At 35.3% G+C, this 24,807-nt stretch overlaps 5 protein-coding genes and 2 long non-coding RNA genes across 7 annotated transcripts; 4 read left to right on the top strand and 3 right to left on the bottom strand.

Moving 5' to 3' along the window:
• The first annotated feature begins 3,688 nt into the window (after nucleotides 1-3,688).
• LOC106365899 (EIN3-binding F-box protein 2) lies at nucleotides 3,689-6,392 on the top strand. The gene is made up of 2 exons (XM_013805414.3): nucleotides 3,689-3,968; nucleotides 4,113-6,392. Exons 1-2 carry the CDS (start codon nucleotides 3,944-3,946, stop codon nucleotides 5,936-5,938), a joined length of 1,851 nt encoding a protein of 616 aa, XP_013660868.2. The 5' UTR covers nucleotides 3,689-3,943; the 3' UTR covers nucleotides 5,939-6,392.
• On the bottom strand, nucleotides 6,196-7,580 carry LOC125577718. Its single transcript, XR_007316116.1, has 3 exons — nucleotides 7,172-7,580; nucleotides 6,731-6,816; nucleotides 6,196-6,638 (listed from the first exon to the last, which is right to left on the bottom strand). It is a non-coding gene; the product is annotated as an uncharacterized LOC125577718 (long non-coding RNA).
• A 2,720-nt stretch (nucleotides 7,581-10,300) lies between these two features.
• LOC111200834 lies at nucleotides 10,301-11,286 on the bottom strand. Its single transcript, XM_022692243.2, has one exon. It carries the CDS (start codon nucleotides 11,051-11,053, stop codon nucleotides 10,478-10,480), a length of 576 nt encoding a protein of 191 aa, XP_022547964.2. The 5' UTR covers nucleotides 11,054-11,286; the 3' UTR covers nucleotides 10,301-10,477.
• A 4,371-nt stretch (nucleotides 11,287-15,657) lies between these two features.
• Nucleotides 15,658-16,834, bottom strand: LOC106365902 (protein TIC 20-II, chloroplastic). Its single transcript, XM_013805416.3, has one exon. The coding sequence runs from the start codon at nucleotides 16,433-16,435 to the stop codon at nucleotides 15,845-15,847; it is 591 nt and encodes a 196-aa protein (XP_013660870.1). The 5' UTR covers nucleotides 16,436-16,834; the 3' UTR covers nucleotides 15,658-15,844.
• Nucleotides 16,835-17,116: 282 nt separating this feature from the next.
• LOC125577716 (hydroxyproline O-arabinosyltransferase 1-like) lies at nucleotides 17,117-19,323 on the top strand. Its single transcript, XM_048739406.1, has 8 exons — nucleotides 17,117-17,825; nucleotides 17,896-17,963; nucleotides 18,045-18,246; nucleotides 18,321-18,418; nucleotides 18,504-18,573; nucleotides 18,727-18,798; nucleotides 18,877-18,990; nucleotides 19,117-19,323. The coding sequence occupies exons 1-8, from the start codon at nucleotides 17,418-17,420 to the stop codon at nucleotides 19,174-19,176; spliced, it is 1,092 nt and encodes a 363-aa protein (XP_048595363.1). The 5' UTR covers nucleotides 17,117-17,417; the 3' UTR covers nucleotides 19,177-19,323.
• Nucleotides 19,324-20,428: 1,105 nt separating this feature from the next.
• Nucleotides 20,429-20,992, top strand: LOC125577717. The gene is made up of 3 exons (XR_007316115.1): nucleotides 20,429-20,466; nucleotides 20,545-20,658; nucleotides 20,785-20,992. It is a non-coding gene; the product is annotated as an uncharacterized LOC125577717 (long non-coding RNA).
• Nucleotides 20,993-21,932: 940 nt separating this feature from the next.
• On the top strand, nucleotides 21,933-22,454 carry LOC106364034. The gene has a single exon (XM_013803681.3). The coding sequence runs from the start codon at nucleotides 21,972-21,974 to the stop codon at nucleotides 22,341-22,343; it is 372 nt and encodes a 123-aa protein (XP_013659135.1). The 5' UTR covers nucleotides 21,933-21,971; the 3' UTR covers nucleotides 22,344-22,454.
• Nucleotides 22,455-24,807: the final 2,353 nt, after the last annotated feature.

Below are 24,807 nucleotides of genomic sequence, written 5' to 3' on the forward strand. Positions count from 1 at the left end.
TATTCGAATAAAACTTTGGATATTTATGGTTCTTCAGATAATTTTGGTTTTTGAGTATTTGAATATTTTCAGGTATTTGTTTAGATTTTCGTGTTTTAGCTTTTTAAGGATTTCAAGTACTTTGAATCTTTTGTGGTCCTAAATACCTGAACTGATCCGAACCTATTTGTACCAAAATTACATATATTTTATAGATATTTGAATTATAGACTCTAACCAAACCAGATCCAAACCCAATATAGGCCTACATTATTGCATAACAACCATAATGTTAAGTGATAAAATATTTTAGAGAAGAAGTGTATCACATGAAATATTTTATAAAATCTAATTTGTAGTTATATTTAAATATTATTTTATTTTTATTAGTGTTAATGTATTATAAAATTTATCTCTTTTCTTTAATTTAGATTCGAAGTTAATTTTATAATAATATTTATTTATTTGTAGCCAAAGTCCTAGTTTGTATAAAATTATTCAAATAGTTTTGAGAAGACACTATGGTGTTCGTTGGTTGAATTTTTAATTTTGAGATTTGAAGACTATGTTTTTTTTTTTGTAATTCGAAGACTATGTTATAGGTTGTTTATTGTTTTTTACTAATGATGTAGGTTGAAGAGGAAAAACCAGAAGTTATAGAGCTTGGCTGGTAATAAAAAATCATTGCTATCATATATAGAAATGGTATTTATTTGATGTGTAATACTATTAAATATATACTAGATTTTGACCCGCACGTCCGTGCGGGTGTATTTTTTAAAATAATATGATGCTATTTGCTTTTTATGTTATTATTTAGGGTTGGGCAAAAAACTCGAATTCGAAGAATCGAACCAATCCCAATCCGAATAAGTAGTACTAAATCCGAAACGGAATGGATTAAATATCTGAACTATTCAAAATGTTGGTATTTGAAGAATTGAAACCTAATCCGATCTGAACCGAATTAATTTGGGTATCCAAAATAGATTTATATACTTATATATATATTAATTAGTTTTAGATTTAATATATATAAAAACATCCAAAATATATATGATACTTTTAAGTTCGCATAAATGCTTGAAAATATATACAAATAATTAAACGTAAATATCTTAAATAGTTAAAAAATACTCAAAACTCCAAAAATACTTAAATAATTATTAATTCTCTATCCAAATATTTAAACCAAACCTATTTAAATTGGTTATCCAAATCAGAACCAAATCTTCAAAGATCTGAACTGAACACGAAATCCCAAAAAGATCTGAACACGAAATCCCAAAAAGATCCGAAAACGAATTCGAACGCCCATCCCTAATCACTATTATATACTATATGTGTTATCATAGATTACAAAATATGTGTTATCATATAATTAATCGTATTTTATACGTACCATCAAATAAGTTTTCTTATAATTAATAATATTTTATACGTACAATCATATAAATAATCAAATATATTATATTTTAAAATTTAATGTGAAATATAAAAACTATAATTTAAGTTGGTGTTTGAAATTGGGCTTTGTATTGTATTTTTATTATATATATTGAAAACATTTTTATAATAGTTATTGGAAAATATGTTAGTAAAAATTAAATTTTGAATATATGTAAATTTTTGAATGAATTTTTGATATAAATTAATTTTAAATTATTATTTTGATTTGAATATATATATCAAGTAACATAGATCTATTACTTTTTAATATGATGTAATGGACTTTCAATTTTTTTAGTAGCATAAGCCCATTATTTTTTTAGTAGCATAAGCCCATTATTATTTTTTTCTAACTTACTGCTATCCATGTTTCCAAACAGTACTATTTTTTTAATTACTATCCATATTGCCAAACAATCATAATGTGTACTTCAACTTTAATAATATAGATTATTATTTTTTTCTAACTTACTGCTATCCATGTTTCCAAACAGTACTATTTTTTTAATTACTATCCATATTGCCAAACAATCATAATGTGTACTTCAACTTTAATAATATAGATAATCGATTTTATTTGATGTGATATCTATACTATTAAATGTATATGAATTTCATGGAAACATAAGTGATTGCTACGATCATCAATATACTCAGAAAATGTAATTATTTAATGTGTTATACTATTAAATGCATATTAAATGCATATGAATGGATAATAGCTTTAATACTACCATATAGTTAGAGCTTTAATACTACAGTATAGTTGGAGATAATTAGGGAAATATTATGCTAGACCAAAAATATTGTCAGTTAATAAAAAAGTGCAGTAATATTTTATAGGTAGATTTTAAAGATTTCTTCCCTTTTAACATATAGATTACATGATTTATGATTAAACAGATACTAATATTCAGTGCTTATACATTAATACCTTCAATTTAAAATCTATAGAAATTCAAAGGACTCAAACTTCCAATGCTTTGTCAACAACTTTAAATCAAACCAAATAATGGGTTTGTCAACAATGCATGTACTCGAACGATTCTCCTTCAATGTGTTCTTCTTTTATAACCTCACCAGCATTTTATTTTATTTTGTTTTCACAACTTGTTGATTAATGATGATGCAACTAGTAATAACACATGACTGGATGCAGTACATGAACATCATAAGCAACTCAACTAACTAAGCGTTTAACTGTAATTAACTAAGTTGTTATTAGTATACATGATGGAGATAGGTTGGGTTTTTTTTCTTATCGAACAAACCATTTTATATTGGTTAAGAGACTAAGATCGAGTTTTTATTTAACCTTTCGATTTATAGGTTTAGAGTTAAGTGTGTATATAGAAAATATAAAAGATTAAGTCTATTTTATTATGCAGAAAAAAGTTAATATTTTTTAGTAAGAGATAGAATGGGTTTTAGTAATGAAAACTTTAGCTCAGAGATTGATTGTCTGGTAGACAATGGAGAGTTGATTAGAAATTGTCTGGTGGACAATGGAGAGTTAATTAATTACAACCACACAGTTCCCTGATTACCTTAATTAATATCATATCTAATAACATCAAATTTAATCCAAATTTATAATCAATTATTGAATAACAGTGATTTATGCTGTTTGAAATTATGTTATTGTAAAATCTATGACTAAACAAATCCCTTGAATTTTTTTGTCCAGAAACTCCTTAACTAAAAATATAATATATATTTTCTAAAAGATATAATATTCTACACATATGCTCTATTTATTTTTCAAATGATTCATAAATCGAAGATTTTCAAATGTTGAACTTGTCAAATATAAGATTAGCATGGATCTAGACTATGCTATCCTCAAATATAACATTATTTTCCTTTAAAAAAAAACATGTTACAAGACACCCAACATTTGATACTATTTTTCAAATAAACAATAAATAATGTTGCTACAGTCATGTTTTAAAAATTCCTCCAACCAAAACAATATAATATAAGAAAAAAATTCAACGAAGTCGACCTCTCAATTTCAATTTTTGTCAACAATGCATGTATTCGACATTTCTATGTTATTCCTTCAATGTATTCAGCGTTTTTCGTCAACCTTTACGAACTTTATGAAATAAATTATCCTGTTTTATTAAATTAATATCAATAATAATGTTTAGTTGGTCGGAAAAATTAAAAATAATAATATAATTACAATTGGTTTCGGTGGGGCCTGTCTGGGAACAAAGAAGGTTGAGAAGAAACCCGACTTTCGCGGGTGTATACATTGAACTTAAAGAGTTTTTAATCCTCTACATTAACCCCCACCGTAAGCCTCCATCATCTTCCCCATAAGTCCTTCCACAGTTTCCCCTCCTCTCTCTCTCATATCTCAAAAAGTTCGAATCTTTCTGAAAACCCTCTTCTCCTTTTTGCCCTATTCCTCTAGGGTTCCTCTCCGTTTCATGAATTTAACTCTTCTTCGACCTCAATTCAACACCGTCTCTGCTCTGTTCATCGTCGTCTTCGTCCTCTTCGAATCATGTCTGGGATCTTCAGCTTTAGTGGTACGCTCTTCAATCTCTTAATTAAACTTCTGGTTAACTTCTAAAGTTTGATCTCGTTACTCTCTGTTTCGCGGATGTGCTCTGTTTCGTGAATGTGCTCTGTTTCTCGTTAAAAGTATTGATTTTTACTTGTTTTAATCACAGGTGATGAAGAATTTTTCAATGGTGGATCAATGTATCTATCTACAGGGAGCTGTTCCGGCGTCTATCTCCCACCGCGCAAGAGACTACGCGTCGCCGCGCCCTCACTCTACAGTAGCTTTAACCAAAAGCAAACTTCAATCGAAGTTTTACCCGACGAGTGCCTATTCGAGATCCTTAGACGCTTACCCTCTGGTAAAGAAAGAAGCGCGTGCGCTTGCGTCTCCAAGCATTGGCTCAACACTCTCACTAGCATCAAAGCGAACGAGTCTCTTCAAGAAGTGGAGAGTGAAGGGTTCTTGTCAAGGAGCTTGGAAGGTAACAAAGCTACGGACTTGAGGCTTGCAGCTATCTCTGTCGGGACATCATCCCGCGGCGGGTTAGGGAAGCTTCAGATCCGCGGGAGTGGGTTTGAGAGTAGAGTCACAGACGCTGGTATTGAGTCAATTGCATATGGTTGTCCTTCTCTTAAGTCTCTGTCTCTTTGGAATCTCCCTGCGGTTAGTGATAAAGGTTTGTCCGAGATCGCGCGGTGTTGTCCGATGCTCGAAAGACTCGACCTTTCGCGGTGTCCTGGAGTGACAGACAAGGGTTTGGTCGCAGTCGCCGAGAGCTGTCGGAATCTGAATGATCTGACGATTGATTCTTGCTCTGGTGTTGGCAACGAGGGGTTAAGGGCGGTTGCGAGAGGGTGTAGTAGTCTGAGATCTATCTCTTTGAGGAGCTGTCCTCGCGTTGGAGATCAAGGAGTTGCGTTCCTCTTGGCGCAAGCTGGTTCTTACTTGACCAAAGTGAAGCTTCAGATGGTTAACGTGACGGGCTTGTCTCTTGCTGTTCTTGGACACTATGGAGTTGCGGTTACTGAGCTTGTGCTTAGTGGGCTTCAAGGAGTGAATGAGAAAGGGTTTTGGGTCATGGGGAATGCTAAAGGGATGAAGAAGTTGAAGTCTTTGTCAGTAACCTCGTGTAGAGGGATGACTGATGTTGGGGTTGAAGCTGTTGGAAGTGGCTGTCCTGATCTGAAGCATGTCTCTTTGAACAAGTGTCTGCTTGTTTCCGGCAAAGGGCTTGTCTGTTTGGCGAAATCTGCGTTGTTGCTGGAGAGTTTGAAGCTTGAGGAGTGCCATAGGATCAGCCACTTTGGTTTCTTTGGGTTTCTCATGAGCTGCGGCGAAAAGTTGAAGGCTTTCTCTTTGGTTAACTGTCTGGGGATCCAAGACTTGAACTCAGAATCACATCTTACATCAACCAGCTCCTTACGGTCTTTATCAGTCCGTTGCTGTCCTGGTTTTGGAGATGCAAGCCTCACCTTCTTAGGGAAGTTCTGCCATCAGCTTCAGGACGTTGAGCTTTGTGGATTGAACGGAGTTACAGACGCTGGTGTCCTCTCTTTACTTCAGAGCAACAACGTTGGTCTAGTGAAGTTGAACTTAAACGGATGTGTCAATGTATCAGACGACACAGTCTCTGCAGTATCTTTCTCCCACGGAAGCACGTTGGAGTCTCTTAGCCTTGATGGGTGCAAGAACATCACTGATGCAAGCGTTGTCACAGTATCCAAGAACTGCTACTCAGTAAATGATCTCGACGTGTCAAACACTTTGGTATCGGATCATGGGATCAAGGCTTTGGCGTCTTCTCCCAACCACTTGAATCTTCAGGTTCTTTCTCTTGGTGGCTGCTCAGGGGTGACAGATAAAAGCAAGGCGTGTATACAGAAACTCGGCCGCACGCTTTTGGGATTGAACATTCAGAGGTGTGGTAGGATCAGTAGCAGCACTGTGGATAGTCTTCTGGAACAGCTATGGAGGTGTGATATACTTTACTAGATTTCACCTAGAACTTTAGTTTCTTTTCCCAGGAAGCAGCAGCTGTTTTTTTTTGCAAATTTTTTGGCAGGTTCTTGAGCCTGTTTCCACAACTGTTGTGTTCTTGGGAATCTTGTTACTGAGTTCTGGTGATCTTGTTAGAGTTTAAGTCTTGTAGTTGTTGTTGTTGTTGTTGTTGTCTCTCTATGTTCTTGTGAGAGTACTTGTTCTTTGGTTTAGGTTTGTGATGGTAGTGCCTTTATCTTTCCCTATGTAGAGCTTTTGGCAGTGGCGGTGTATCTTCTTAGTCGCCATTACATCTCTTAGGAGTTGTTTTTTTGTGTGTTCTGCCAAAAGCTATGTTTTTCCACTTTGTTTTTTTTTTGTTTAAGGCACTATCTGTACTACTGATCATTGTATAAGCTTCCACTGAACATACTACTATCCTTTGTAATAGAACATGTTCCTCAGACCATTTTGTTGTGATTACAAAATTGAATGTGTAAAACCTTTCACGGAGCCTCCTTACCTGAAACAATTAAGTAACAGCATCTTGTTTTGTACCGAGTCTCACTCCTGCTTTGACCTCTTATCATGTATCATGAAAATGAGATGGAAACCGCATCACCGTCCTGCAGACCATAACTTCCAATGCCACTCAGTATTAGTGATTAACTTCTGACCACCAAAACCCAAACAGAAATGCCCCCACAGGTGTGCCCTTCACCATTAAGCACGCATGTTTTGAAATTTGCATTAACCATAATGGGAGAGATACTCAGAGAAGTATGTAATGAAAGTTCAATAAAGTACCATGAGATATTGGAGACGTGGATGAAGGTAATCTCTATGGCAAGCTTGAGATCTCCAACAGTTGCTGAGCTCTTTTACGTAAACATCTTCACATAGTAAATAAAATTTAAAATAGAAGCTAACGAAAGGAGTAGTGATCTAATGGGAGAACCCACTACAGTCTTCCACGGAGTATCATGTGTGGCTCTAACAAGGAGATTGTGATGCCTTCGTTGAGTTGACAATTAGATGATAAAAATAAATCTAAAAGGAGATTATGATAATACATCTTACTAAACCTCTTTTTAAAATGATAAAAAAGATTACCAAATAACCAAATATAAGCTACTTAGTTAAGTTGACAAATAAAGAAGCTACTTCGTTAAACTCTTTTTTTTTTTTTTAAATTTCAAGGTACTTCGTTAAACTCAGCTCATATATAAACTAGAAAAAAGTCCTTACATCGTTGGTACACATCCTTAATGTGGAGTCAGTGAAGAAAGAGATGAGACCGATCCACCTCGAGGTCAAGAATGAAGACAGTGCAAAAGACAGAATCGCTTCGCATGAACAACTAGCCTTGTCTGCACAACTACAATCCCAACGTTTCTCGCTCGGTGATATTCTACGGTCGCAGATGGAACGACTTTCATACAACTTCGTCCTAACCAAATGATTGATAGTTAGTAATATGGTATGGTATAAATTTAAATGTTAAGATTATTTTAGATTGTTGCTCTATAGATTAGAAAGTTGCAATAATTCACCATTCATTTAGTAATGGCACCAAATAAATATTATCCATTATATCCAGAAGTTAAGGTACTACTACACTTATGTGGTATGATTTAAAAAAAGCTAACAATATGTGATTTTTGTATACCCTATAATCGTTTACCACCAGGGCCTCATGTTAAGCCTACGCAGCCAAATGGAGTGATGTATTATGTGAAACGCATCGAACCTCTTAGGTGGATCGTTGAGCTCGAAACGTCTCCTCAAGTACCGCAAACTACGTTTAGTGTAAATCGTTGGGATTGGAACTTAGAATTTGGGTATGTTCATTTGCCACTAGGGGCTGCGTTAGGTCATCGTATATACTGATATACATGCGGAAGAGTTTGTTTAACTTGTAAGGATAAAACCTTAACGTAACTCGTCCAGAAATTAAAAAATCGTTACGTTTAAAAGGATTTGACATTTGGTTGTGAAAATGGCCAAACCCAAACAAGCAAAAACCTTATCTCTGTGGCCTCATCAGACATCACATGTGGGTGTCATAAAACTGATGTGGCTTGTGGGTCAATGACTCCTTTCACATCCCAACGTCTATTTTCTTGTCACTAAAACCTACTATATTTGTTTTCTTGCTTCACTCTTTTTTGATAAATGAAATGTAAGTACTCAACGCCTGACGTTATATTCAACACATTATCCGATCATCTAATATTTCGGTTGCTTTTATCCTTCTTTCTTCTGATAACCGTGGAGTGGGATATACATTATCCGATCGTCTAATATTTCGGTTGCTTTTATCCTTTATTTTTCTTTCTTTCTAGTAACGGTAGTGTGATACCAAAACCTTTATACGTCCAATTACTAATCACTATGAAACCTTATACGTGTGAAACGATTAATTTTATTTAAAATTTGGCTAAGTGACCAATGTGAATCGAATCAAGTAGCAGTAGTTTCAGCCAGAATTCTTTTTACTAAAACCAAATTTGAATTCGGATAATAGCATGACGGAAATCCGATAGCAACACCGTGGCAACATCAACTTAAATAATAGAATTTTGGGTAATATAGATTTTTTTGTGTACCTTCATGTAAGCTTCTATTAATATGTTGCAGTTCCAGATTTACCATGTGTTCTTGTTATTTTTAGTTTATCCATTTTACCACACAAAAAATGATGATTTTTTTTTTGTAACATGATGAATATAACTATAGAAATCTGAATCAAATTTCTCATCCAATCATCTTGGTTGTACAAGCCAGCCATCAGTTAAAATATGCATTATAAAATAGTCTTAGTTAGGCCACAAGGTGCAAAAATAATTGAATATATCACCAAAATAAACAATCGTACCATACCAATGTAAGTTTATGTCACATATTACATTAAAATCATTATTAATTCGTATATTAGCAACTTAAAGCTAAGGATCAGATAAAGTAGTAGACAAATAGTGGTTGCTTAGTTTGTGCTGAGCTGTTTTCTCGTGGATGAGAAACTGATAGCATCGATCCCACATCATGTCGTATTTTTCTTATCAGAAAATTCTATTTTTAATCAAGGAAGAAAACATTTTGAAAGAGAATCAGCCAAAAGCATTGCCAGTTTTGAAAGACGTCTTAGAGTTTTGTGTTTTCTCTCTAAACATAAAAATTTGTAGGATAAGAAAATCACAGGTTCACAGCTCAAGCAAATGGAAGACCCACAAGTGACGTATACTGTGGGAAGAAAACAATGGCACATCTTAAATTATATTGGCATATTATATAGTGGTCCAGCCTACATGATAATCCTCTCACTGTTGCTTTTGTTAGGAGGTGGGTTGGATCTTATCTTTAGAAAACAACTCTCAATGTTGACAATGATATTATCACATCATGATAATCCCATTACCAGGATAATAAAGTAGTTGCCAGTTTTATCTGAACATAGTGCGCTCTAATCAACAAATCAAAGCAAATCAACTTTTATTAACCTAGTCAGGAGGAGATCTATGAATCATGCATAAAGATACTCTCAACTTGACTACCTCCCAGATAAGGAAGACGTCTCTCTGCCAATATCCTGATTCTGACAATCTTACCTCTTTTACTAGTTGATTCCCCGACGTAATATTATTTTGTTCGCTATGTTACTTGAACTTTTTAACTCCTGTTGTGATGTACTCCACTCATCAGCCAGCTGTCCTTTTCTCAAGCAAACCTTTACTTCCTTCCCATAATCACCCTCGATCGCTTCAGGTATTTTCATTAATTACCATCCTAATCTACCTTTTTGAGCTGTTTAGGTAATAAACTGATTTTATCCTTGATTTCTTCCAATATTTTTATATTTTCGAGCTCCAAAATCACCATTACTGAGGAATCTCCTTACCAAATGTTAGATCTCTGATTCAAAAACTCGTATCCCAAAATCCAATATTTAATTTGTCATTATTAATTTGCTCCAAATCTTCTCCTCCTTTCACATAGGGTCAAACGTTGATTTTATTTCTAACAGTCCGATTTCATTTTTTTTAAGTCGATAAACACCAATGTTGAATGTAACGGTTTCCCTAAGTATCCTACCACATCCTGCGAACCTGTAAAAACAACAACAAAAAACACAACAACAGATCAAATTCATTAAAAACATAATTAATCAAATATAGAAGAAACAAAATAAAGATACATACCTCACACGACGAACAACGCATACACACCTGGGAATTACAACGGAACACGTAAACGGGAGACACGACGACGGTTTAACGGCAAACGGAACGAGTCAACGGAAACGGTAAACGTTGACGGAACAAACAACGGCGAACACAGTCAGCGATCCAAACCGGATGTAGAAATTGGAATTCAAAATATAAACCAAGTCCCTTTGTTCCATTTAATTTTAAATAACCACTTCTACTAACAGTTCTTCAATTCTAGATATTTTTCGATAGCAAATGAAGTACTATGTACAATTCATCTTCACGCAACAAAACAAAAAACTTCAGGACGGTGTCGTTTTCGTCTCCGATTCAATAACAAACCCGATCAAAGATCATCAGCCTTCGACATCGACGATAGCCTACTAGGCCTAGGCTGATAAGCAGACCTCCTTTTCAGCTGATGCGAAGAAGGCCTTATCAAAGTCGTCAACGCTCTTCTCACCCACTCGCCTTCAACCCCACCGATCCTCACCAGAGAATTCGTCATCGCCGATCTCCTCATATTCAAACTGTTCGTCGGATACGCCGCCGCCGTCGCGGCGCCTTGCCCGTGGGGATTCGCCACGTTCTTGTGCAGACTGCACCGGAACGATCCGGGGTGAGTCGTCGGCGAGCACATGCATCTCCTCCTCGAATCGGGGATCTTGTTGCCGCTGGCGCTGGGCTTCGAAACGGCGATGGATCTGGTGTTGTCGATCGAGTAACGGAACGATGATTGTTTTAAGGGGGAGGATGCGAAGAGGTTAACGCGCGTAGGGGACGCGGATCTGTGGGGTTGATGATGGTTGCTGAAGAAAGTACGGGAGGAGAAGGTGGAGCTTGTGGAGGAAGCGAAGCCTGGTGAAGACGGAGAGCGTAGCGCAGAAGCGGTTGATCTGGTTCTAGAAGATGTAACCGCCATTTTTTTTTTGAGAGACTCTAATTGGAAGAGAAGGTGTTGTTTCTAGAAGAAGGCGAGAAAGTTTTTTTTTGTTTCTTAAGTCCCCTGAGGATAGTTGGTTCGGCAAACCTAGTGAGTCTCAGAAGGGGAATTTATAGGTGAGGACGATGAATGGTGTTTTTTGTAATTATTGAGAAAGTTTGTGACCTTTTGCGTAATTTAGGAAATTTGGTTAAGTGACTTAACCATGGTTTGTTTATCAACTTGTCGGATTCTGATCCAACGGCTGAGAAGGATGGTTCAGCTGAGTGCTTTTTGTGGGCACTTACAATGGGCGCATGATTGATGAAATAGCTGATAAAACTATAGGCCAACAAAAAGAAATAGTTTATGTCAAATTGTAGATGCTTGTTTTTGAAAATGGTTACTTCAAAAATATAAAACCTAAGAAATAATAACAACTATGCATTCTTTGTCTTTTTTTTTTGCTAACATTTGGTGCAACTATGCATTCTTTGTCCAGTCCCACAAACAAAAAAAGTCGTATAAGAATAAGTTGACGGTTTGTGACCATGATAAACCCCATCTTAATAAAACATTCAAACCAAGTACGAACGTAGGCCATTCATTGTTAATAAGTAAGAACCAGCTTTCTAGAATTAAAACGTGATTCAAACTTATGATCAGTTTTTTTTAAAAAAAAACTTATTACCGTTGGTTGATAGGCCAAACCATCTACGTGCTTATAAAACCCATTGATTCAAAAGAATACCAGAATATGATATAACATGTATATGGAAATATCTCATATGTTGTAAAGTACCTCCTTCGTTTTTGATATTTTTAAAACTAAACTTATGCCTAGTAATTAGTCATAATTTTCTTAATAGTTTTACATAATATTATTAAAAAATAGTCTAGAAGTTCATGGGAGTGAGAGTAGAATGAGCACATGATGTGATGAATATGTTCCCAGCTGCGGGGAGAGTGACTCTAACACCATTATGTGTCAGCCTGTCAGATTTTGGGTCATATTCTTCAAAATCTATGGGAACAAATACAAAATATACTCACACTCTTTTTCTAGCCTTTTAACCGCCAATCTTTTTATTTTGTTTTTTTTTCTGGTTTAGAAAGATTCAGTGTTAGTGGTCGTCTAAAAAGTATCACTGATTCACTGCTATGTTCATTAAGTTGGAAGGTGAGCAGATCTACTAAATTGATAATTTGATAGTGAGACTTATTTATGTAGGAAACATCTAAAATAAGATGGCTAGTTGGCTATTGCCTGCAATCTATTGCTATATAATAAATGTAATAATAAATAAACTTAATTGTGCAGGTTAGACAATTATAAGAAAAAAAAACTAATTTTCCAAAGATGGGCCCTATATAATAACCTCAGAGTAATACTTGTAAGTCGCTGTTAATATCTGTAAATATGTAATACTTATTTGTAAACTTGGGGGATTTATAGTGCCCCAACATGGATCAAGAATAAAACCATTCGAATATGATAAAACATACTAATATATCCAATGTATAACTAGAGGTGCATAATTATTTTCCCACCAATATAAAAATTTGAATTACATGGATTAAGAAAGAGGAATTTATTACGAATAGGTTGAGCTTCTCTTTTTTGGGTCAAACAGTTTGAGCTTCTTAATTTGCAACTTGCTGGTCTTAAGTCAGTCCGCTAGGCCACGGAGTCAAGTCCTGCGCTTTTAGAATTCAGACTTTTCGTTATATGATTATTCTATGTAAGATTTGTCGAGTAATAACTATTGGCATTGACTCAGATTGGCAATGGAAGAAAAAGCAGCACAACAAATATCTTTTTTTTCTTCTTAATGACAAATATCTTTCTTTCTTTTTGAGAAAAAATGACAAATATCTTTGATCAGAAAAAATGACAAATATCTTTTTAGTACAGTAAAGGGCGAATGTAATAAGCCAATAGGAGAAAAAGATAACAATAAATATCTTCTTTATGAAGGATTTATTTTAATTCATAATTGGTGACACGTGTTTGAACAGTTGACTAATTACAATTTCTCAAAAAATGTTTGTTTATAAGCTGCTTTACATATGGTTTGCCAATGGTTTTCGTTTTTAACTTACCATTGTTTCAGCTCTTCATTGTATCTGATTGGTAGTTGAATAAGCCATTGCGGCTAACCGCTGCTAGCATTAGTAGTATAAAATAAAGGAGGTTCAGTGCACCCATTGTAATGGTGACGGTTAGTTCCGAGGTATCTACAAAATTTAATTAGATTAAATATCAGGCTAATTAATAAATATAGTAGTCACAATCACAAAGCTTGTGTTGTGTCATGTTGGGCAAGTGCTTGAGGGACAAGCAAATCTTTTAAGCACAGGCCAAACTTATGACACGTATGAATCCATCAAAATACAGTCGGCACCCACTTCTCATCAGCCTCACGACAAGTGAAAGAAACTAAAATAGTTTCTTTTTCTTCTTGATTAGCAGGTGATCGGTTAATTATTTAATTCAAACAACGGAGTCGAGTTCTAACATGGGTCATGTGATTATCATCGTTTATTACAAGTTAACAATCCTCATGTTGATCAGGAAGTATTTGTACACCACATGATCAAGCATATTGTTTGTTTAAAATTAAGATGAAAATGTGTATTCTATTCATAAAACCATATTATGATTTATGAAATATGAAATATTCGAATATACTGTTTAAAGAAAAGAATATGAATAATTAACTAAAGCATATTTGATAAATTGTAAACGCCAATTAGGCGCGCCTAATTATTGTTCAGTGGAAGTGTGAAGAACTTGAAAACCCAAAGCCAACGTTCTCGGAAGTCTGATCATTTAACCACTAATAATAATATCAACACCAGCCCTATTTATAATTCATAAACTAACCACACATTTTTCTTAAGCAGTCTCAAGTTTGAGTTTAGTCATAATGTAGGAAAACGGTCATAACCTACTCTAAGTTTGGCCATATATTTAATTCATACCCAAAATATCTGAAGTTTATTTTTTCTTGCGAAAAACTATTACTTCCGTTAATTATGTAAAGCCCGTTAATAAGCCGTTAAACATTCATACCCAAACCATGTCATTTCTACGTGTATGAATGTTTTACGGTTTATTAGCGGGCTTTACATAATTAACGGAAGTAACAGTTTTTCGCAGAAAAAAATTAAGGATGAAATTTGTTTTTTTTTGAAATTGTAGGTATGTGTTCGCATTCTTGTATATTTTTGGGTATAAATTGAACATATACCAAATTTCGAATGGCCGTTTCCCGTAATAATGCCATTGTCATCATCACCTCTGAGTTCTTTCTATAGACCTTTTCGCGTGATTGCTAAATAGCTGGCATGACTAGCTTTTTATTCCATTAAAAAAATTACAAACTTGAAGATTATAAACTAAAGTGCAAAATATTGATATTTTCTACCTTGTACATATTTTATTTACGAAATATACCATATTATCCCACTGCTATATGCAGTTGTAGATTCACCTCTACGAGACCATGGTCACATGGTAGTTCAATATAATTTCAACGAACAGTATCTTAGCCATGAGTTATATATCCTCAATTGCAAATATAATTAACACTATAATACTTCGTATAAAAGTTCTCAAGAGAATTAGAAAACTTCTACAAGCCAGTCTTAAATTTTATTCTCTCAAGTTCGTGTAGACTCCTAGAACTGGATATTAAAGCATCCATTGGTGATTAACTCTAATAGTGTTTATTTTATACTTGGGTTTTATGAATTAAAGAAAGAAGACAATTAAAGGGTGTAGAATAGTTTAGTTATCTTCTCGTGGGCTAATACAACTTCATTCGAACCAAACCAAAATTTCGCTTTTACAAAATCTAGGCCCAGACTTTACTAACCCAAGTATAATCTGTTCTGCAACGGTTGGACCGGATTGACTCATTTGCAGTTCCAAAAGCACTCTTTGGTGTAAACATGATGTTTGCAGTTTTGGTAAGAGATAGATAAGTAATATTTTACATCAGAAATGGAATACGTTGATCGTTATAATTTGATATACATTGTCTAACTATTTGTGATTTAACGAATATCAAAGATGATGATATAGCTGTTGAATATTCTCGAAAGAAAAAATATGTGCAGAGACAATCAGTTAAAGAACATAATCCATTAATTTTAGAATTAGAGGCCCTTGTCGCGTCAAGAATATGTGCAAGAAGCTAAAACATTGTCCATTTTACCTATTTACATAAATTATTGTTATTTTGCAATAAATTATAAAGGCAATTGCATATAGACAGACAATAAGCAAACTATGGTTAGGCTAAATAGCTGCTTAGAAGTGGAGTTTGTTGGCCAAACAATAGATTAGACACAATAGCAGCTGCTTATAGGGGTTAGGCTAATAACTTCTTCTTAAATGAACAAGAACAGTGGAAGACTGGTTCAGTTTCTGAAACTGAACTCGTTTCCATTGACACAAAATATGCTCTAAGCACTAGAGGCTGTTATCGACTGGAAGATAGTCAAATTGCGTTACAGTGATGGTTATTCTTTCACAGAAGACAACCTCATTATACTGTCTAAAGTTGCATGTTCAGCCGAATGATTAACTTGTTGGATGTTGGAATATGTTCTTTTTAGGACAGAACCTTATGACAACATCTCTTCAAACGCAAACAACAGCTTCCTGATTCTTTCGAACTACATACCATAACCACACAGTAACAATTGCTCAAAGCTGAAACCTTTATGATCGCATACACAAAAAAAAAAAGAAACAGTTTTCGAAACAAAGTGATAAGCTTTCTAGAGTTGTCTCCCAGCAGCATCAGCGACAAGGGGGATATAAGGAGTCTTTCCGACCAAACAGCTCACAACTCCATAGACAAAACACATGAAGCTAAACACAAACACACCCGTGTGTCCCCACATCATGGCCTTCATCCCAAACCCACCACCTCCATGACCCGGATCCAGTATCCTCGTCAGCAAAACCGGAACCGCCAACAGCACATCGAGCGTCACGGCCTGCATCGCGTTGAACCTAACGTACCTGCTGAAACTCGTGTTCCTCACCACACCCAAGTAGAGCCCAAAGAAGGCCACGAAGCTCGCGCCGGGGACGGACCTGTAGAGGTTGAGCAGCGGGAAGATGGGCTCCACGAGGAGGCCTAGCCTCGGGTACTGCGCGAAGAGGAAGCGTCCGTATTGGAGCGAGTTGAAGAACGGTAAAGCGTAGGATGCGATTGAGATCACGCGCTCGGTTGCTGGTGTTGGGGTGTAGGAAGCGCGCGTGGTTAAGGTGGAGGGGCGTCTGGTAGGGAAGGAGCGTGGTGTTGGTCTAGGAGCCGCCAAGGGTTTTAGGGTTTGGTGGAGAGATAAGCACATTGACGCCATTTTCAGAAAAATCTCTTCTTTTTTTTTAGAGAGAGAGAGAAACGATTAAGAGATGAAGCTTTTAACTGAATCGAACCGAGTTCGAACCGGTGTGTAATTAAACCAAAGACCGAAATTGAATAATCTAATTGAAATGGTCTGCTTTTCTTCTTTTGGCAACTTATCTGATATATCTATTAGGATATGTTTTTGGATTTTCACATTTTGATTAATGTTCAAGCAATAGCTAGATACTAATTAGACAATTTTTTAACAAATTATTAATTAATCGGAAGTTTAGACCAATGTTTTAAATGATTAGACTAGTTTTTTTTTCAAAAATCTATCTGAACAATTTCTTGATTTAAATTTGATTTATTGTTTAAACTGATTTTAGAACACTAAAACTTAATTTGAGTTTTTAATCTTCATTCACATTTTCTATATATTTGGCTTGATTTTATTAATACTAATTTAAATTTAGATAAATTCATATTATTTTTTTCAGAATTTCAGATATAAAAATAATTTTTAATTCAGTTATTTTACGAATAGATCAAAAAAAAAAGTAAAAGAAAACTTTAATTATTTTAAAAGTTTTGAAAATTATTTCTAACATTAATTTTAGTTTTTATGCTTATTTTTTATATCTACTAAATTTTCAGATTTTATATTTTCTAAGTATCCGTTTGGATTTAGATTGCTTAAAAATAATATATAATATTCGAAATACAGTCTTATAAAATTCTCGTTCAACTATTTTTATAACTCGATTTGGATATAAATCAAGGTTTATTGGTTCAAGTTTGGTTCAGATCTCGGTTTAGGTACAAACATTCATTCCTAGTAAGTACATTAGGAAAGAGTTTAATTCTCTTTGATCAAGAAAAAAGAAAAAAAAGAAAGAGTTTAATTCTCTTCATCACCAAGACACGAACTATAACTAGAGAAGAAGAAGAAGACTTTGAAGACACTCTGCCTCCTTCTCCCAAACTCTCTCAAAATGGGTTGCGGTGGAACTCTGTTCTACCCACTTCTCATTACCCTCTCCGTCGCTCTGATCACATACAACATCCTCATCTCCTCCAACGCTCCTCTCAAACAAGGCTTCCCCTCTTCCTCCTCCTACGATGACCCGGTCATCCAATTGCCACGCGGCGGATCCAGAATCCGCGGCAACAACGAACATAACCGAAGACTCTTCCACACGGCCGTTACAGCCTCTGACTCCGTCTACAACACGTGGCAATGCAGAGTCATGTACTACTGGTTCAAAAAGGCCAAAGCTTCCGCTGGACCCGGATCCGAAATGGGCGGGTTTACCCGGATCTTGCATAACGGTAAACCCGATAAGTATATGGATGAGATTCCCACTTTCGTTGCTCAGCCTCTACCTTCTGGGATGGATCAGGTAAATCAAAATTTGATTTTTTTTTTTTTTTTGGTTCGGACATTGAGTTAAGGTTTTGTTATTCGGACAGGGTTATGTTGTTTTAAACAGACCATGGGCGTTTGTACAATGGCTTCAACAAACAGACATTAAAGAAGAGTAAGATGATCCCTTTTCGCTTCCACACTTGTTTTTTTTTGGTAATAAAAGTAATGATTTTTTTTTTTTAATGTAATGCAGTTATGTTCTGATGTCTGAGCCTGATCATGTCATTGTGAAACCTATACCGAACCTAGCTAAAGAAGGGTTCGGAGCTGCGTTTCCTTTCTTTTACATCGAACCGAAGAAGTATGAGAAGGTGTTGAGGAAGTATTATCCTGAAGAGAGAGGACCTGTGACTAACATTGATCCTATAGGAAACTCTCCTGTCATTGTCGGAAAGGTTTGTTTTTTTTTCTTGTCATGAAGAGTTTGGGATCAGGTTTTCAAAAGGGTGTCTCTTTATGGTTTTTGTAGGAGGCTTTGAAGAAGATTGCTCCTACTTGGATGAATGTTTCTTTGGCTATGAAGAAGGATCCTGAAGCTGATAAGGCTTTTGGATGGGTTCTTGAAATGTACTAATCTTTTGAATAAAAAAACGATTTTTTTGTTTTGTTTAGAGTGTTGTTTTAGTTTTTGACTATAACTTTTGTTATATAGGTATGCTTATGCGGTTTCATCTGCGTTGCATGGTGTTAGAAATGTTCTACACAAAGACTTCATGATTCAGGTAATCCTATTACACATTTTTGAGTTTCAGGATAGCGAAATAGTTATTGAATGGACCTCATATTGTTGCTTGTTAGATAGATAAGATGTTTATTTTGATGCATTAACCAAAGAAACTTTGGTTTGGTTGTGTTTGTGGTAATAATAAAATCAGCCTCCATGGGATAAAGAGGTTGGTGACAAGTACATCATACACTACACTTATGGATGTGACTATGATATGAAGGTAAAGATTTCAAATTCTGATTTGTCATTTCCAATTTTCTTTAAGGTGGATTGTAATTGATGTTGTTGTGATTTTCAGGGACACTTAACCTATGGGAAGAAAGGGGAATGGAGATTTGACAAAAGATCGTATATTAAGTCACCGCCACCAAAGAACCTTACAATGCCACCACCTGGTGTTCCACAGAGTGTGGTATGTTTACATATCCTGTCTTCATTTTCTGAAAATATATAGTATATGATTATCCTGTAACATCTGTACATATGATTACAAGACACAGTCTCCAAGTTTTCTTCATTTATGTATTATTGTTGGTAGGTAACATTAGTGAAGATGGTGAACGAAGCCACGGCAAACCTTCCAGACTGGGGATCATAGAGAGAGATATAAACAGTTTAACTTTTTTTTGGTCTTAATCTTATCTATATACGTTCTCGGTGTAGTTTGTAAAATATATAGCTTTTCAAACAAACCGTTGTATGGCATTTTACATTCTAATTCTCTAACTACTAGGTTTGAATGTCATCGAGCATCCAAGATGATACTGACATACACTAGCCAAACACCAGCCATTATGTGCATACTACAAAACAACCTATTGAAAATAACTGAACTTATTAAGTTAAAAGATAGTAGTGGCTCACAAGTAAGCGAGACCAAACCATGCCACTAATCCAAAACCTCAAATCCAAGCCGGTGGCTGCATCCAAGTCTGATCTTGATTCCCTTACTCATATATTGGCTTGAGAATCTAACTAATACTAAAAGGGTTATATGAGGAGTAGAGAAGCTATCCACGTCCTCATTTTAAATTAGCCAATAGGGTGAGTTTATTTGTCCACGTCACACTGGTGTTGTGCTGCTTTTTGCTTGATCCGTAAATTGAAGTAGTTGGCCCATAAACCCAATTCGAAAGAAACCCTAAAACAGCCGAGGCTGAGTCGATGAATTCATATGTCTTCATCGTTCCAAATTCCTCCAATCCTGACCGTTTTACTCGCAACCCACTCTTAATTATTCCTTTATGCTCCTTCCACCTTCCTCTCTTGCTCTTATATAAACCCGTCGTCAAAGCTTTCATGGAATCATATTCAACAACTTGGATCGATGGCCATGAAATCAGTTCAATCCTCCGGCAAGTCTCCTCTTGCATTGTAATTCAACAATCTCACACCATGTTAGAGTTTTTATTTTTTACCGAAGCTTGAAAGAGAATTTAAACGTCCTCAGCCAGCCATGTCGAATACATAAGTTCAAAAGAATATGAAGAGCCCATCGTATGTTTCCTTGGATTTATCTGTTTCATCTTTTTGTTTCAACTGCTTTCTCTCTATATCCTGACAAATTCAATTTCTTTTCACAGCGGCTCCAGATTCCTTGCCTTTAGTCTATTCTGGCTCCTTTTGTGTATGTTTATAATGGTATAGTCGTTTCCATAATATTTGAAGATATTTTTGATGTATTTTCACGTACCAGTTTCTAAGAGTCCTTTTTAAAGACAGAGGGATGTTTGTGTTGGTTGTTTAGTTAAGCTACTACGACGCCGTACAAGTGGAGTTCTGGTGATTTTCATTCCAGTTCATGTGAACTTAGGAAGCCATTTTCAAAAGGTAGTGAAGATCTGGTAAAAGCTCCGGCTACACTTATGGATGTGACTATGATATGAAGGTAAAGATTTCAAATTCTGATTTGTCATTTCCAATTTTCTTTAAGGTGGATTGTAATTGATGTTGTTGTGATTTTCAGGGACACTTAACCTATGGGAAGAAAGGGGAATGGAGATTTGACAAAAGATCGTATATTAAGTCACCGCCACCAAAGAACCTTACAATGCCACCACCTGGTGTTCCACAGAGTGTGGTATGTTTACATATCCTGTCTTCATTTTCTGAAAATATATAGTATATGATTATCCTGTAACATCTGTACATATGATTACAAGACACAGTCTCCAAGTTTTCTTCATTTATGTATTATTGTTGGTAGGTAACATTAGTGAAGATGGTGAACGAAGCCACTGCAAACCTTCCAGACTGGGGATCATAGAGAGAGATAGAAACAGTTTTAACTTTTTTTTTGTCTTAATCTTATCTATATACGTTCTCGGTGTAGTTTGTAAAATATATAGCTTTTCAAACAAACCGTTGTATGGCATTTTACATTCTAATTCTCTAACTACTAGGTTTGAATGTCATCGAGCATCCAAGATGATACTGACATACACTAGCCAAACACCAGCCATTATGTGCATACTACAAAACAACCTAGTGAAAATAACTGAACTTATTAAGTTAAAAGATAGTAGTGGATCACAAGTAAGCGAGACCAAACCATGCCACTATCCAAAACCTCAATCCAAGCCGGTGGCTGCATCCAAGTCTGATCTTGATTCCCTTACTCATATATTGGCTTGAGAATATATTTAAACAGAAAATGGCCATAAGCAATCTCTGTTATGACGTCAGTATGCGTCATAAACGTTATGAATAATGGAGGTGATTAGTGTCTTTGTTATAGCTAATAAGACTGGATAACATGGACAGCCTTATCTTTAATGGTGAGACTTGGTTGGTTTATTCAACAAATCTAAACCCAACTTTTGTCCTTTAACCCAACGGCTAATCATCACTTGCCATGCCAGGCTGCCAGCCTTTGATCTTTGTCTTCACCACTTTTTGTTTTGTCTTTACTTATTATCACTAATTACACTATAATGGTGGTGATTAGTTAATTACTTAATTACCATTAACTATTAGTTGCGCTCACCCGCTCTTTATTAGTTACAAAATATATATATTGAAAGATGAGAAAAAATGGAATTGCTACTTTCACTTTTCATATAACAGCAATCTTAGTGTATTTATATTTTATAATGCGCCAGTATTATCAATATCATAGACATAAATTATCAATATCAAAAGAAGCATAGATAAAAAAAAGCAACCGTTTCACTCCCGCCTTCACAGCTGTCTTTAATGATTAGCCAGCTAGACCAATGATCCTCTCACATCACTGTCACGGTATTCTAAATAACGGTCCAGTGAAAGACCCCATCCCTAACGGTCAATTCGCCACGTGGAGTAATCTCACTCGGTTTTGTAAATATATATAGAGCTGATCGTTTACTTGCTAACCAAAACTCTCAAAGATAACAACAACACTCTCTGTTTCTCATGGCTACAGATCAAGAAAACCTACTCTCAGATGATTACCAAGAAACGGCGGCGTTTTGCGGGTGTAGGTATCTCTGTAACTTCTGGTGGAGAAGAAGAGGAGACGGTGGCTGGAGCGGTAACTTGCAGGAAGAGAAAGGAGAAAGTTGGTGGACCAGGAAACTGAAGGGGCCAAAAGAGATTTCTGAGAAAATTGCGGGGCCAAAGTGGAAAAACTTTATAAGAAGTTTTAGCAATGGGAGGAAGAAGATGAAGAGAGATGTGGACTTCACGTACGATCTCAAAAACTACAGTCTTAATTTTGACGACGGAGGCGGAGAAAATTCTTCACCGGAGAGGTTTATAGCTACTCCGGCTGTTGTAAAAGTTTGATATTTTTCTCAACTTTTTTGTATTCTTTTTTTAATTGATCATGTTATAAATGTTAATACCAAACATATACAAAGAGGTTATAAAATCATTTAGGCGTTACTTGTTGTTCAATCGCCACTCCAAATTAGATAATAGGCATGTTCTTTTTCTTGACGCGTGCCGCAGCGTCAACTGCTAACAAACAGGAAGAAAATTTTGTAATTAAAGCCATCGTTTTTTAAGTTTGTGAAGGTGCGGTTATTTTACGGAATGTTACCGGTGATATTAGTGACGCTGAAAAAAACAACGTTCATCGGAATTGCCTTCGTGGTCAAACGCGGATGTTGCTGCCATTTATTCTCCATATCTTTAAGCCTCAAGAAATTTATAATTAGGTATTATTTTGAACGCTTGACGCTGACGCTGCGATTCTTTACCGAACAGGGCTTATGTCTACTGTTTTCTACTTGTTAACCCTTTTCACACCAAACAAAGCTTTTCTACATTTGTTAGAAGATCATTCATAATATCCTTAATTTTCTCGTGTCAGAATATGTATATTTAATTAGATCTGTGTAGAGATTACATGCATATTACATGTTTGAGTTCTTGTCTAACTCGTTCCATCAAGGATCTCTCGCTCTCAGTAGGAACCAGAGGACCAAAACCATATATAAACCCTCGTCAAGCATATTAAGGAAAGAGTAAGGATAAATTGTGTGGTTGTTTACATACTGACCTACAACACTGTTACTGTTGTTTATCAGTTTATGTTTTCCAATGGTATTTTACAAAATTTGCTCCCTCAATAGCAAAGGTGAATCTATTTGTCATGTTTTGTCCTATACCAAAACCATATTTTCACCGAGATGATCAAAAGCGTAGGGCAAGGAGAAAAGAGATAGATCGATTTAAGATGTTGGGCTGTGTGTAATAATTAGTGGGCTAGACCCATCTATATTGATTTCGTCCTTGGCCCATTCCACCAATTCGCCAAACGCATGAAAGTTTAGGGTATGAATGGTGATCAGGAAACGGCGAGGAATAATGCATTCCCTAACGTTCCTGAAAAAAATTACCATTCACAAGGAATAATAATTTCCTCTCATTCCCTTTCATTTCTTTTTTGTAGAGAATTAAAGAACAAAAGTATTCCTTGTTAAAAGTGATAAGGAACGACCATTCCTTTTCATTCCTGCTATTTTATTCCCGAACATTCTTTTTTAATCTGTTCCTCTTGTTTCCCGAATGGTCACCAATCAAACCCTTAGTGTCTCTAGACTCTAGTTGAGGCTTGTTTTTTTTTTTCTTTCCAATAGTTAATGTTTTTCTCCTTTTCTCACTAGTTGAGGTTTTGGTCAGTCTGTAAGAGTATAAAAACATGTTAGATTTCTTCTTATCCTTATAAACAGAGGTCTAAGTAGATACACTGTGTCAAGTTACCGGTCTTAACTCTTAAGCACAGCAAGTTGAAAATTCGCATACAACCTTCAATATTAGTAGTTAAAATGTATATGTCATTCAAGTCTTGTATCACTTATTTACTAATTATTTGAAACTTCACGAAACTTAGAGCTTGGAGGTCGGTTGGGTTGTTTTGGTTCTCTATGTCACCAGTGTCGGTCCAGAAAAAAAAGTAATAGAAGCTTGGTCTTCCGACCTCAATTTGTATAAGAATTTAATTAGCCACTGAATCATAAAAGTTCTAAGTAATCCCTTCGTCATTATTATTAAATGATAGTTTTTAAAAAAATTTAAGAATAATGAGCCTTACTAAATGATTCTTAATTTATATTTTGCATCCAGCCTTAGTATTTTCAGGGCCGGCACTCTGTCACAACTCACAAGCTAACTGGCATCCTTAACACTATAAGTTTAGTTCGCTAACTGGTTGGTCCTGTCCAAGATCATTCTGCGATGAACAAATTACTATAGATATAATATTATCTAATAAGAAAAATATACTCATTCATGATCAATTTGCATATATGATTTCTTATATACATTTATATATATAATATTTATGTGTTAGATATTGATATACATGTGCTGGTGCTGCGATGCTGCTATGGGGTGAGAGTGACGGGTGAAAATAAAATGGTAACATGAAAACTGAAAGAACAACACTATCTAACGATAAAGTCAAAAGTTTCTTCTTCATATTCGACCAATTAGATATTCAACATGATTCCAAAGAAAGGTTCAAAAGAAAAAAAAAACATTGTTCCAAAGCACACATCACATGGCCTACTAAATCCAAATTTCTCTTCCATAAATAACAATAATATTTCTAATGATTTTTTTAATAAAATATAAAACCCTTTAGAAAATGAAACAGAATACTGTCTTACAACTGACCAATGCATACGATTTATTTTTGTTAAAATATTTTGGTTTTCGGAAGGACCCGAGATTATCATAGCAAAAGCTATATATATGGTTATAAGACCATTTTCTATAAGAAAATCAGTAGTAATTCCTTGAG

This window comes from Brassica napus, chromosome A9, assembly GCF_020379485.1.
Source record: "Brassica napus cultivar Da-Ae chromosome A9, Da-Ae, whole genome shotgun sequence".
Classification (NCBI taxonomy): Eukaryota; Viridiplantae; Streptophyta; class Magnoliopsida; order Brassicales; family Brassicaceae; genus Brassica; species Brassica napus.

Bases quoted from the DNA above. Each gene is read 5' to 3' on its own strand.
- LOC106365899 (XM_013805414.3), top strand. From the start codon at position 3,944: ATGTCTGGGATCTTCAGCTTTAGTG. The intron at 3,969-4,112 runs GTACGCTCTTCA...TTTTAATCACAG, and splicing joins TGGGATCTTCAGCTTTAGTG to GTGATGAAGAATTTTTCAAT.
- LOC111200834 (XM_022692243.2), bottom strand. From the start codon at position 11,053: ATGGCGGTTACATCTTCTAGAACCAGATCAACCGCTTCTGCGCTACGC.
- LOC106365902 (XM_013805416.3), bottom strand. From the start codon at position 16,435: ATGGCGTCAATGTGCTTATCTCTCCACCAAACCCTAAAACCCTTGGCG.
- LOC125577716 (XM_048739406.1), top strand. From the start codon at position 17,418: ATGGGTTGCGGTGGAACTCTGTTCTACCCACTTCTCATTACCCTCTCC. The intron at 17,826-17,895 runs GTAAATCAAAAT...TTATTCGGACAG, and splicing joins TACCTTCTGGGATGGATCAG to GGTTATGTTGTTTTAAACAG. The intron at 18,247-18,320 runs GTTTGTTTTTTT...TGGTTTTTGTAG, and splicing joins CTCCTGTCATTGTCGGAAAG to GAGGCTTTGAAGAAGATTGC.
- LOC106364034 (XM_013803681.3), top strand. From the start codon at position 21,972: ATGGCTACAGATCAAGAAAACCTACTCTCAGATGATTACCAAGAAACG.